General features: G+C 51.5%; 4 protein-coding genes across 4 annotated transcripts; 2 read left to right on the forward strand and 2 right to left on the reverse strand.

Moving 5' to 3' along the window:
• The first annotated feature begins 71 nt into the window (after positions 1-71).
• On the forward strand, positions 72-2,545 carry PV05_00482 (uncharacterized protein). Its single transcript, XM_013465380.1, has one exon. The coding sequence runs from the start codon at positions 407-409 to the stop codon at positions 1,997-1,999; it is 1,593 nt and encodes a 530-aa protein (XP_013320834.1). The 5' UTR covers positions 72-406; the 3' UTR covers positions 2,000-2,545.
• Positions 2,546-2,624: 79 nt separating this feature from the next.
• PV05_00483 (uncharacterized protein) lies at positions 2,625-5,909 on the reverse strand. Its single transcript, XM_013465381.1, has 2 exons — positions 5,601-5,909; positions 2,625-5,547 (listed from the first exon to the last, which is right to left on the reverse strand). The coding sequence occupies exons 1-2, from the start codon at positions 5,774-5,776 to the stop codon at positions 3,123-3,125; spliced, it is 2,601 nt and encodes an 866-aa protein (XP_013320835.1). The 5' UTR covers positions 5,777-5,909; the 3' UTR covers positions 2,625-3,122.
• Positions 5,910-6,110: 201 nt separating this feature from the next.
• On the forward strand, positions 6,111-7,929 carry PV05_00484 (uncharacterized protein). Its single transcript, XM_013465382.1, has one exon. It carries the CDS (start codon positions 6,213-6,215, stop codon positions 7,326-7,328), a length of 1,116 nt encoding a protein of 371 aa, XP_013320836.1. The 5' UTR covers positions 6,111-6,212; the 3' UTR covers positions 7,329-7,929.
• Positions 7,930-8,573: 644 nt separating this feature from the next.
• Positions 8,574-11,018, reverse strand: PV05_00485 (uncharacterized protein). The gene has a single exon (XM_013465383.1). It carries the CDS (start codon positions 10,312-10,314, stop codon positions 9,181-9,183), a length of 1,134 nt encoding a protein of 377 aa, XP_013320837.1. The 5' UTR covers positions 10,315-11,018; the 3' UTR covers positions 8,574-9,180.
• Between the last annotated feature and the right edge of the window lie 3,099 nt (positions 11,019-14,117).

Below are 14,117 nucleotides of genomic sequence, written 5' to 3' on the forward strand. Positions count from 1 at the left end.
ATGGTCCTGTTGTTCTTGTTAACATGGATGTTTCAGATTCAGCATACTGTACTCGTAGCACATGCCGCCGTCGATACTCGGCAGCCTCACCTCGCCTATCCCATTCCATCCTTCTATCCGTGCATCCATCATCCTCATCAACAGGGTTCAGGGTTCCATTGAATTGACATGCTTTCCATATTTTTCGACTCTCCACCACGGACTTCGCTTAATGGGCAAGCTTGTTTCCTTATCTTCCTTCCCACTTTCAATTCGATGTCTGCATTACGCGTACCTCGTTGGCTACGGCGTTGTTCTCTACCACAGTACTCCGTACCGTCTTCTCTCCAACCTATACACCCTATACCTGCGCAGCCCTGGACCTCTGTCGAATGGAATGTCCCTTCCTCAATAGCAAAATGATATCATGCTCCTACCTCGACCCTCGCGAAACGTCTGCGGTCAATGGCATCGTCGAAAGTCCGGCATCGTTGGCCAACTGCTCCTCCTGTTCCTCTTCCTCCTCTTCCTGCAGACTCGATTCCATTCAACCCCAGCGAAACCAGCGGCGACGGTCCCTCCACCTCCTGCACCGCGACCTACGAGCCCTCTCCTCAAAAGCCAAGCCTCTTTCTGGAAGGACCTCCACCTGCTGATCCTGAACAATGACCCAAACTGTGACCAACCACCGGACCTGGTCGTGCCTCAGAAGTTGGACATCGGATATGACCCTTCGCACAACCACCAAAGACCGGATATATTGTTTATGGAGTCCAAAGACATCAAACGCATGAGGGAGGCACATACCAACTTCATCAATGACCTCAAAAAGTCCACTCCAACAATGGTGTATGAGCCAGGCAGTCGTGGACTCGTCATGACTGCGGGATTCAATCAACTGCCGGTCATGGTGATATCGATACGTATGTTACGGAGGACATGGTCGTTATTGCCGGTCGAGGTGTTCGTGGCCGATCCGAACGACTACGACGAAGAAATATGCAACAGTGTCATGCCGACGCTCAACGCCAAATGCATCGTTCTGTCCGACATCTTTCGAGCGGCCGAGTCGGGCGTGTCCATCGACCGCTTTCAGTACAAAATCATGGCCATCCTGTTCTCCTCGTTCGAAGAAGTCCTGCTCCTGGACTCGGATGCTTTTCCCATCCACAATCCCATCTCACTGTTCGAACAAGAGCCGTTTAAGAGCACGGGTATGATTGTCTGGCCCGACTTTTGGTACGCTTCCGAATCACCGTACTATTTCCAGATTGCCAAAATCGAAGATATCCCGCCCTTGTACTCTCGTGCCTCCGTCGAATCGGGCGAACTGATGTACTCGAAAGCGAAACATAACATGTCCATCATGCTAGCTGCATACTACAATTTCTACGGCCCGACCTATTACTACCCACTCCTTTCGCAGGGCGCTCCCGGTCAAGGCGACAAGGAGACATTCGCTTGGGCGGCTACAGCACTCAAACAACCATTCTACCCGGTCCATGAACGGGTTATGGCCCTTGGCCGGATGGACTCGAATGGCCATTACCTGGGAAGCGCCATGGCCCAGCATGATCCCATTGCTGACTGGATCTATACCCAAGTCCACGGGCCCCCTCACGAGCGGTTGAAAGAAGGAGACCTCAAAGACGTGAACCCATTCGACATCCAGCTCACCGAAGTGAGGCCGTTTTTCATCCACGCCAATTTCCCCAAATTCGACCCCTCCACCATCTTCCAGCACCAAATGCGTGGCTTCGATGACGAAGTCACCGGCTCCGGCGGTCCTACGCATGACTCAAACGGCACCGCCGTGCGCTGCTGGATGAGCGAGCAGCGCGCCACCGAGTTGTTCGGATTCGACGTGGAACGTGCCTTCTGGGAAGAGATCATGGGTACCGCGTGCGAGTACGAGCATCAATTCGGATGTTGGAAAGGCAAACAGGGTATCTGTGACGGAGTCAGGAACTACTTTGTCAAAGTCTTTCATGCCAACCCTGTCGAGCCAGCCGGATCCTGATCATCAGCAGCAGACACTCAAGTCGTCTGTCGACTTTCTTCACATTACCGACTGGAACCGCAGCACCTTTGTTTTTTGAACCTGCCCGCAGACATCTTTGTATATACCCTTGGCGAATTATTGGAACATTATCCGTATGTCTCATTCGCGACGAAACTGCCACTCGGGGCGTTGTGAAACGACCTCATTAACGAGAACCACGATACGATTTGACAAACGAAAGTACATATAGAACCATCCACATCATCATGTCATGCCTTGTCATTTACGAAAACGGCGCGCACTCGATTTCGACCTCGACTTTCAGCACATGTGCATATTTGGGAATATAAGCATAGCATCCTGCTTGAACTATACGGCGCGAAGCCACCTGTTGCATTGAAATTCGCTTGAGTTTTCTTTTAGCCAGCTGCATTGCATAGGCATCGCATTGCGTTGCATTTAGATGGAGTTAGTTGTTGGAATTTTTCAGCCCACGATGCGGCGAGCGGATAGCAAGGACACCTGATTTTCCATTTTCATCACATTCCTGTTGCATATTCCTGTACCACTGGTGCCATCTTGCAACGGTCATACACAGTAGGCATCTTAAGGAGCGACACACATGATAAATCATGAATTTGATGTTATGGACAATCCGATCTGTATTGGACCTCTTCCTTCCTTCTTCTTCTCCTCTGACAGAAGTACATACCACGATTGTATCTCGAAACCGAAGAAAAAACTCTTCCGGGAAAGCTCTGTGGCTCACCATGTATGATGCTGTTTGTTGCATTTGCGGAAAACTCCCCCATCCAGTCTCCGGTTTCCAGTTTCCGGTTTCTAAGTACGCCTTACATGTACATCTAACTCCAACCCACCGAAAACAGAAGCAGAAGCGAAAGCGGAACGAAGATGATGAATCGTAACAGTCGTGACGAGAACGAGAAAAAACCCCCCAACCCCCAGACCAGCGCAAGCTCTTAAAAACACATGTTCTGCGTACCCCATGAACCATGACTTTTTCTTTCGCAGATTAGGAAAAAAAAAACACCAATAACGACCCGCAACCCGGATTTCCATTACTCGAGTTGACCACATCGCATTGTAAACCATAGCTAGGCTCACTAGGCTAGGAGGTAGCTCAGTAGGTCTCCTCAAGCTCGGTACTCCACGCCGATTCACTCCCCTCAACCCTCGTCCTCAGGCCATTGATATTGACATGAGAAAGATTCTCATCCGAAACATCCCTGAACTGCTGGCTGTACTGCTGATCCTGGAAGTGATGACCATTCTGCATCTGCATCTGCATCCTGACCTTGGCCGGTGGCGGCGCCATTTGTCCTGCAAATGACGGTTGCCCCGAGGCGGTCATTGGTCTCTTGCCATTGAGATTGTGGCTCATGCCCAGGGCATTCGTGGTGGCAGCGGCAGCAGCATGGACCTTGGAGTAATACGTGTCACGGACGTCACGCTCCGGCTCCATTTCCGAAGCGTCCGAGTATGTCTCCCAGTTTTCGCTACCACTGGCGGTGGTGCCGGTCGTCATGTTCGAGGATGTGTTCGAAGTCTGCCGGGAAACTGCTGTTGAAGGTGGTGCCGAAGGGTTGGAGCGCACGTTGTGGTTATGGGTTTGGCTGTGTATTGACGTCGAGGAGGATTGAGACGGATGATGTTGGTGGGAGGAATAGTGTGGGTCACCTTGTTGCGGAGGCTGTTGTCTGTCACGGTTGAGCAATGATATGGACATGTAAGACATCCGCTCACGGTCGTCGTACACGTCTTCTGGACTTATTGGTCGAACATATCGACTGCTTTCACTCGAGCCGGAGGACACTGTGCTCGCTGGCCGGGTGGTGGAAGCGGGTTGAGGCTGGGATGAGATGGCAGATGTGGCGGTCGACTCCTGTGGTGGTACGAAGAGATCTCTCATCCTGGGAGGCGGTGCTCGAGGCGGCCCCATGGCTCTTGTGCTCTGGGCGAAGTTGTGCTGTGGTTCATGCTGGCTTTGCGATGAGGCTTGCGGAATAGCTCGACGCTCAGGAGAATTGTTCCCGTTCTTGAGATTGCCCAGGGGCACTCGAGATGGGATCTTTGATGGAGATTTGATTTGTGAGGCAGGTGCGGTTGTTGTAGAGGCTGGAGGAGCCTGTTGTCTCATTGTTCCGGATCTGCTGCCGGTCGGCGTTTTGGCGGTCGATCGTGGTGGAGGGCCTTTCATTACACTGGCTGGTCGAGCTTGTGGGGCAGATTTGGTAGCACTTGGAGCTGGTTTGGAGGTTTGTGTTGAAGCAGGAGTCTTGGATCGGGGTGGTAGCCCATTGGGTGTCTTGGACCGTGGTGGTGGTGCTTTGGTTTCTGCTTCATCGAGTTCATCCAGAAATCTCTCGCCGTGAATCAAGAATGGGCGACCATACTCATCCTCATATCTCTGTAAAGTCTTGGCCAACTCGGCTGTGACTTTTGGTAGCTCCTTCGCAATTCTCTTCCTCATCTTCTCTTCTCTCAGCAGCTTGCCGGGATCTCGCTTTTCTCCTTTTTGCGGTTTCAGCAGCAATCTCGAGGCATCAGCGGCAGATGCTGAAAGAGCCTCCTTGTCGGCAAGCAAAGACTTGTACTTTTCTACAGCAGCCAAGATCGGCGCCCGCTGCTCCTTGAGTGTGATAAGTCGTTCAATTTCTGCTTCGTGAGCTGACAATAGGGCGTCACTGTACACGTCAGAGAAAGCAGGCGTGAAGTCGAGCATTTCCTCTTCCGAAAAGTACAACATATCCCAAAGCTCCTGGAGTCTGACGCGAGCGTCCTCAACGAACAGGTGCAAGTTCTGTCTCTTCAACTCATTCAATCGTGCCAGCTCGTCTTCAAATTCGTTGATGGCTCGCAGGCCACAGCCGCGGTTAGCAGCCAGGAATGCTTTGCGGTCTGCTTGCTCAATACCCAAACGGTCCCACAGTGTCTCAATGTTCTTCTTGACCTCGGCGAGTCTCTTTTCGCGGCTCTTCTTCTCATCGAGCAATTTGTCCCGCCGGCTCTTGAGACGATCAAGGTCAGCCTGATGTAAGCCTAATTGTTCGGGTGAATCGCGGTAGTGTTGAACAATGAGAGAATCTGTTTGTGCTTGAGGAATGCCCAACTCCGACCATAATCTCACGATTTCTTCTGCGTGTTGCTGGACAACGCTCATCCTTCTATTGTATTCATCGTATACTCGTGTAAACTCTTCGTCAAGTGTTGTGACATATGAGGGAGACAGGTCGAAGGTGGGAGGGCAGGTGCTGGACGAAGTTGGAGGTAGTCTGATTTTGACGAAGGAAGATTCGAGATGCGATGAGTATGAATCGAGAGCTTGAACTAGCTTTTTGACTTGTTCAAATCGTTCTCGGTGGAGTCTGCTGACAACATTGTATTTCTCTTTGAGGTCGCGTAAACAGTCGATGAGAGGGTAAGTAACTCTAAGTCCGTTGCTGTCCAGATCGTATCCTCGATCTTTCTCGTCGTCTAGTGATGCTTCCATCTGCTTGATCGTCTTGATGATGTTGTGCGCCTCTTCGGTCATCTCGTTCTTTTCCCTGCAAGCGACAATTAGTATATGTCAGAGCGGGATGAGTATAAGGCAACGTACTGGTTGACCATGCGTAGGTGGTTGTGGAGGGTTTCGGACAAAGCTGCAAAGAGCTCTGTTTCTCTAGATTCGCGCTCATTTCGAGGAACTCCTATCTCGTCGAAGATTGAGTGCAATTGGCCGATGATTGTGGTGACCTGAGTCGTCAAGTAACTGGTATCCATGGGCGCAGGCATGTTTTGCGACTCGGGCTCGTGGCCCTGCAGCTCAAGGATGGATGTCTATCAGATCAAGTGTGTGCGATGACAGGAACGGTGAATGATGTGTAAGAAGACAGAAAAAGGCCACCAGATGGTCGAAGCGGCTTTTGTCGAATCAGGTGGGAGCTCAGCGAGTTCATCGCGAAAAGAAATCCGAAGCGGATGTTTATCTTCGTTGCCAACAACAACGAACACTGACGAGACGAGGCTTGATTACATAAGTATTCCTCCGATAGTCACCCCGCACGTGACCCCGCATTCACCTTCTTCTCATACACTCGACAGTAACAGCGAGTGCAGTGACTGAGTACTTCGTTCTGACCGCAGCCAGCACAGCCAGCACAGCCTGGAGATTTCCTTGATTGCTGGGCCTGGTTCATGACAATCCCTACTTATCGTTCTTCCTGACAAGATGTCGACCCAGTCTGCCTTCCGCAGTTGGGAAGCCGAGAACAACATCATCACCATCGACCCGTCTCAAAACGCCCTATACAACCTACCAGACGCAGAATCCTACAAAGCTCTTCAGGATGCTGCACCATGGAAGAAAGACCCCAACTATTTTACACACGTCCGCATCTCTGCGCTTGCTCTCCTCAAAATGACCACACATGCTCGATCCGGTGGAAGCATAGAGATCATGGGCCTGATGACGGGCTACGTCTCGGGCAAATCCCTTATCATCACCGACGCATTCAGACTACCGGTTGAAGGTACTGAGACACGAGTCAATGCACACGCCGATGCAGATGAATACATGGTCAACTTCGGTGTTGCATCAAGAGACGGAGGAGGTCAACTTGAAAATCCTATCGGATGGTACCATTCACATCCGGGATATGGCTGCTGGCTGTCGGGTATCGATGTTAATACTCAAATGACGCACCAAATGGTCAATGATCCCTTCGTCGCCGTGGTCATTGATCCAGACCGGACAGTCAGCGCGGGCAAGGTTGAGATTGGTGCTTTCAGAACGTATCCCGAGGGTCAACGACCGACGAATAAGGCCTTCACCGATGAAAGCGACGAATTCCAGGCGATTCCCACCGGCAAGATTGAGGATTTTGGAGCCCACGCCAATTCCTACTATGCTCTTGAAGTCGCCCACTACAAATCGACACTAGACACACACCTACTAAGCCTTCTGTGGAACAAATACTGGACATCGACAATTTCACAATCACCACTGTTCACCAACCGGGACTACGCCAACAAGCAGATCGCCGACCATGCGGTGAAAATCAAGGAACTTGCCAAAAAACAAAGAACCGGCGCAAGCATGGGGCGGAGAGGTCAAGAGCTGGCAGGCACTGGCGACAAGAACATTAGAGTCTTGAAAGATGGCTCGTTGGAGCAGGTCGTCAGAGGAGGCAACAAGATCGCGTCGGAAGAAGTGGCAGGGCTGCTGGCTAGCGAGGTCAAAAAGGCGCTGTTTTGGGGTGTGGTGCAGGAAGCACGGATCAAAGCTGCCGGTGAGCAAGCCACGAATGCTGCGGCTGGTGTTGCAGTTGCCAGTAACGGTGGTTGAAATACCTAGAAGTTTGGGATATCCTTGATGAAGCTAAGCATCTGCGTGGTATGCTCGGCATCATATCGCGTACAGTACGGATATATGTCGAAGCTGGCCGCATGGTCATGAGAAAACCCTCGCAGAGGCTCAAACCGTGCATGGCCAGTCGCCCACCTGTTCACAACAAACTGCTCAGGTAGACGCCCGACCACAAAGGGTATGCTTCTCTGTGGCATTCGGAGCGACCCAGGGATCACAAATGGCTAGTCACAGCCACCAGTGTTTGACCTGCGGCAGGCTGGGCTTTCCCCTTCAGTGCATCAGAATGCTTTCCTGGGCAGCGAACATGAAGCGGTCCTTCCTGGGCGCTGAGGGTACCTACCTTTGGTAGTGTAAAAGGAAAGACTTGTCGTCCCTCCTTCGCTCTTACAGTTTTTTTGTACATGAGTAGCTGACACCACTCGTACGAGGATGACCTGTACTATGCCGATCGAGCCCCTTTTCAGAATCGGGAGGTAAAGCCTTTACTATGTACCTAGGAACCAGGCTGGGTGCCAGGTATCTATCGACCTCGGTTGTACTAGAGCCCATGTGAAGTACTTGTACTTGGTACTGTAGTTCCACACAACGATTCACACAGGAAGAGACATTTTTGTCGACTGCACGGGTTCATCTTGGTCCCCGTAAAGGGCATTCGGAACGTCCCAACACGCTACCGCTCACGGCTGCTCACTGCAGCATCTTCCTTCAAGTTCACCTGCCACGATGTCACGAGGGGCTACAGGTAGTGGTGAACGTACGCCATCAAATGAAGATGAAGATTCGCACCCTAATCCGGCGCCCTCTGACCGTGGCAGTGCGGCCTGGCGACTTCCACTATCGTCATTTGTCTTCGAAGCTTTGCTCTGAACCATCTTCTCTTTCCGATCCTGATCGAATCTTTTGAGCTCGTACTCGTAATACGCCTGTCAAAAGGCGTTAAAAGTTGGTTGGTCCAAACTTGTCAAAAACGTCAAAAATTCCACCTCGACGTCGGCCGTCGTCATCAAGACGAAACCTCTCGGAAGCCCCGGAGATCGTGGAAGTCTCGTCCGACATCTACAGGGGAACCTGAATTCCCGCCTAGAGTTGGCGGGAATGACGTTGTCAACGAGAAGCACAGAGTTGCTGAGTACCGTGACTCGACGACAAAGTCTTGCAAGGGCATTCTAGCGTGATGCCAGTCAAGGGAATGAAGACGAGAAAGACAGCCATCATCATAAGTTTCAAGAACTTCGAATCCAGTATCATTGCAAGATATCTGATGCGACTCGATCCAGTCCTCACGCCACGCCCCAAGCATTGATATCCAAGCTCAAACGGCAATCAATAGATATCCCAATCTCCATAGCCAATGCCCATTCCCATATCAAGTCGGCCGTAACATTCTGATATCACATCTCTCTCTACATCCCAAACATGCTCAGACCACGTGCTCTGCAGCAAGTCAACTGTCTGGCCCCCAACGCGAGTACGGACGACGACAAGTCTCCCTTCACGCAGCATGAACTTGACGTGATCGTCCCAAGGGTGCCTCCCTCTGCATCGCCATAGATGCCAAAACACTGCAAACACTAGATCCGCCTTCGGCCCACCGCCGTCTGGGTGGTGGGTCCCCCACGAGGGCCCTTCCCTCGCTAGCTTCTCGGAGGCTGTCAAACAACATATCTCTCTCCTCGATGACCAAAACAAATCCGCTCAAATGATGCATAAATGCTTGAGATAACACACACCACGCTGAAATACGACCACCAAATCAATCACACTTTATACAATGAAAATGAAACAAATGAAAGCCTTCGCAGGATGAGTTCCGCGGGAGGTGACCTAATCAGACCCGGGTCCTTCTCGGATTTGCCAGTCGGTATTGTGAGATGTCCACAATGATCGAACTCTGCTCACTGGCGTCGTCGACCTCAATGTCGTCGGCCATGAGATCGGTGTCAGAGTCGTCCGTAATGGCAGGAGCACTGAAGAAAGCCCCACGGGCTCTCATATCTCCCAAGGTGCGGTTGATAGTCACTGTCGTTCGATGGATGTTCGAGCCCTTATTAGGCATAACATAAGTTGATGGTTCGGTGAGGGAGTCCGCATGGGATTCTGTATCAGAAGTTTCCCCCTCCTCTTCCAATTCGTGCTTCTCTTTAAGTTTCTTCAGCGAATCAGCAGTGGAAGTTGCCTGCGCCAGAACAGCACCAAGCTTGTATTGTATGTTGTCGAGTTCAGCCTTACAGTCTCCATCACGAAGAAATTGGTGCGCTGCTGTCTCGCAGAGAGACTGAATTGACTCAAGCTCCTTGTCCACTTGGAGAAAAGCCGCCTCATCATTGTCTGGGACTGTCATGACAATTGACTCGACAGCCTTCTTCCCAGATAAGATAGGCGAAGTGGTTCGGGACATCGTGTTGTTTCTCAAGTTATCCAAGGACGGATATCCCTGAGCTCCTCCTTTTAAAGTGGGCAATCGAAATCCTCTTTCGACTACAAACGAGTTCTTCCCTTTCCGCAGGTTGTTGCGGCCAACACCGATAGACTTGACCAAAGCATCGAGCTGTTCCTGCAGATATGAATCGTAGTATACCACTACCTGGTTTTTGTTTCTGAATTTCTGAGGACCCGAGGCACCCGAGCGGATCGATGTTCCGGGCTTTCTTTTCTTGGTCGCTTGTGCATAGAGATATCTGTTTCCTGCCTCGAGGGGATTAATCTCTACTCTGTTGGGGAGCGAAGGTACATCCGTTTCATCCTCTTGAATCTCTTCTTCGTCGTTGGTACGGATGGAAGCAACTGAAGGAGTCTTCCTGCGTTTAGGATGGACCTGGTGGACCAGCTGCGAGAAGTCGGCGACGAACTCGGCGTGCTTCCGAGTAGCATGAATCGACAGCGACTCAACGCTGCGTTTCCAGACAGGAAGATTGTCGACAAGGTGGACGAAGCTCGAGTGAGCATCCATGGCTTGAGCCATAGCCACCGCAATGGATGGGTGGGCTGGTGTACAAGATTGTTGAACCGCAATCAGGACATTGTGTCGACGGCTGAAGTTGTGCGAGGTGATATTACGCTGACAAGTACTTCCGTAAAGATCAGTCAAGATGCGGTGTGCGAGTAAGAAGATGGCGGAGTCGCAGGGGCAAGTGTCGGAAGGTGGCCGGAGATGTCGACAGACGATTGGAAGCAAATCAACGCAGCTCTCTGGTTGGATACCAGGGCCGGGTGAATAAGAATGCAGGGAAGGTGAGGTGGGTTGGTGGTACTGTATGCAGTCGATCGCTGTTTGTTGGATGATGAGGAGGAGGAAGAGAAGGAGAAAGGTCGATCGAAGTCAATGTCAGCGAGAGAATTGGACTGCTGTAACGTGGTGACGGGGGTCTAGAGTAGTAATACGTAAATCGAGGTGTCTGCGGTCTGCTGTTCGCTGTCTGTGCTCGGTTGGGTTTTTCTGTCGCTACAGGTAGGGTAGTTTTGTTCGTTGCACCCCGGACCCGATTACGCAGTAGGCTGAATGCAGTAGTGGGCTTTGACGTGAAAATGGTTTGGTCGTACGGAGTATGGATACTTGTAGATACTGGAAAGAAGCGAGAGTTCAAGGGGAGGGAGGAACCGTGGTAAATGTCAGAATAATGGCCGAAATTGTGATTGATGTGAGTGATGGGAGGAAAAGGGTGGAGGAGCAAGCTTGAAGCGCGAAGATCCCAGATGGATTGGATGAGGACCACAGTGAGAACACCCAGCAAGCCAGGCGAGCCAGAGAGCCAGAGAGTCTAGAGGGGGTAAAGGCCCGCAGGCGCAGGCAGAGGCAGAGGCAGAGGCAGAGGCAGGAGGGGGACTGAGCGGTCCCGATGCCAGTCAATGCAGGCTGCGTTTTTCCACGCTACTCGTCGTCCCGCTTGCCTAAATCCCTGCCAACCAACCCCTGCTAGCCCTGCATTTCCTTCTCGTTCGCTGGCCTCTTTGCCCTGTCTGTCATCAGTTTAGCATCACCTCTAGGTGCCTGGGAAGTGAGCCACTGAGCCTAGTGAGTACGGCCTAGGTCTTCGTTCTTCGCTGGTCGGAGCGTTGGAGCTGCACTCTGTCAATGTCCTATCTCAGTCAAGTCTCGACAACCATCTCCCCCACTCCTCCTTCTCAAACCCTCGCCGTCTTTTCAGATTTCCTTGTGGTCACCTCCCACTGCCACTCCCATTGGTCTTGGGTGTCAATGCCTAGCATGCAGCTACCGGGTCTCGAGTCTTGTCATCTTGTCAAGCTGAAGGCTATCTTGGCCATCCTACTGAATCACCAGAGTACGTAGTGCATCTTCCGCGCGGTCCGGCACGTCGTTTTGACCCAAAACGACCTGGTCCATCCAGCGAGCCAGATCGTGACGGAAAAGGCCCACGCTCTACTTGACTGGCACGATCCGGGGAGTTTGAGACTCTTTACGAGTACTCCGTATGTGACATTCGATACACGTAACGAATGCTAACCCAAGTATCCAAATGTTACTCGAGTACTCCGTAGTAAAGAGCAGCAATCCTCTTCCAACCACCATCACCGACTCTGTCGTACCGTCGTCATCGAGTCTGCGGCTCTCCGACGTGGCCTGTGCATCATGCGAAGCTGTCCATCACCCGGCATCTTCGGATCCAGAACCACAGGCCAACGTACCACCTATCCGAACAGTTCAGCCACCAAAGCGTCGATGGCGTTGAAGCTGGCATACGCCCCATAACTAACCGTTGCGGCCGAAGGACAACCCGTCCCCACCCTTGTCACATCAGATGGAGCGTGGTGGCACCACCGAAGGAACGCAAGATGCAGACAGCGTAGCAGCTATCTGGCCAACACAGCAGCCAGGATATGTCAAGTTTCAAATGCAGACGAGATGCGGCAAACCACATGTCTGGCCCTAATGTGCCCTCTTGCATGGTCGATCTATACTTGCACCAATGGACAAACTCACAACTATGCAGGATGCATCAAGTCGGCCATCAGCAGTAATCGTCTGCTGGACCCCATGTCGACCGTCTTCGCTCCCGGACCGAAGCGTCAGTAAGTTAGGTGCCACAAGCACCATGATGTGCTGATACTTTGCGGAGTATGCTGCCAACACAACCAAATGTCCTTGCTTGTCCACTCTGGTCGTACTGGGACTTGTATGATTCATTTATTGAAAGTTTGTCTCACCGACACTTGATACTACGGTTACCACGTATGGGGGAGAACCCTGCAATAATGATCGACGTTTGGTTTCACCGCTCTAGCTCCCACGACAGCCAAACAAATATTCGGATCGAACCTCTTGGGCCGCCTTTAGACCAAGATGCCAACAGCAATCTTAGTGCTCGTGCAAAGGTAATCCAAAAAAGGTAAGAATGCATGCATGACCTTGTAAAGAGAAGGCCGGCATAAGACAAATCCAACCTTGAAATGGCTTCCCACTCAAGCATTTTCGAGTGTACTCCGTACGCTTTTATTGAACTCTCCATACCATTGCAACCGAGGCTCCCTCGGCTCCCACTTGTGGTCGGCTATCATGGACATGAACAAAAGTTTATCATCGGTCAGGCGATGATTGCACATCGACGACAGCCATAGAGCATGATGGCTCTAATACAAGTGCGAGCAGAAGCCCTATTAGACTGGCCAGCCAGCGGCTTCTAGATGACCGTCAAACAACGGGCCGTGCAAGCCTCTTGAAGCAATCTCAAGCCACACGACACTACCGACGCCTCCTGGGCAAAACTACCCACGACTACCCAAGGGACTTGCGTGGACTTGTCCCACCGACTTGTCCCGTCACGCATTTGAGGTTACCTTCACCGACGATCATTATGCGAGTCACCTGCAAAAAGAAGAAAATCACCGTGGCACGCTGCGGTTCTTCCTTCTCGTGTCAGGATCCGCATTGGGCTTTTGATCTTCAATGCACTCTAACCCAAGGCCTTCACCCATGTTCGGCCGTGCCTGGGACCTTGCCGAATGACTCGAGCAGACGTGGCAGACCACGATCAAGTCAGCCAATATGCACGTGAATATGGTAAACGAAGGTACGAGTACGAGTTACAGTATTCGTCGATCTGCCACTCGTGGGTGACTCGGAATCATGATTGAACGATCGGCCTTTTTTTCCTTTCGAAAAGATGATTTGCATTATTGTCGAATTGGTTGCCATTCTAGGCAACCAAGAAATAACCCGTTTTACCGTTTATCAACGTTTCTACTGCTGCACGCTGCTGACACCCTAGTTGAGCCCTGGCATGCCTGGCTAAACTGGAGACTTGCGAGCATCCAACATGACCACATTATTACTCCGTACGGAGTCTTCCGTACAGTGTCGAAGCAGGAGGCGCTTCCGCTGATACTTGTAGTTACCAAAAGCCAATCTCGCTTCAAGTTTTTGTCGTCCTTCGAGAAGAATCGTATCAGCCGCTAACTTACTATGTACTCCCCGACCCTCAAGACCTCCGAGGCCGACACCGGACGGCATTGGGGCTTGCGCCCATCAGCACCTTACAGTACCCCTGGGTGCCCTGGTCACAGCCACTACACTCTCCTACCTATCGGAGTACGGTAGGTACGGATAAGTTAGCAGTATTGCTCTTCAACAGTAGTGGTATCACAGTAACTCCATACACCCTCTCGACTCACGTCCCGACAGGGAATGAATCTTATGTTGACATAGAATCCAAGATCCCGGTCCTACTCGTGTGATCCTGGGACGGCCTTGCTCCGGTCACCCCAATTCGCACAGCCACCAGGTTACATATTACCTAGGCATGTAGCAGC

The sequence above is a fragment of the Exophiala xenobiotica genome (assembly GCF_000835505.1).
Source record: "Exophiala xenobiotica strain CBS 118157 unplaced genomic scaffold supercont1.1, whole genome shotgun sequence".
NCBI lineage: Eukaryota > Fungi > Ascomycota > Eurotiomycetes > Chaetothyriales > Herpotrichiellaceae > Exophiala > Exophiala xenobiotica.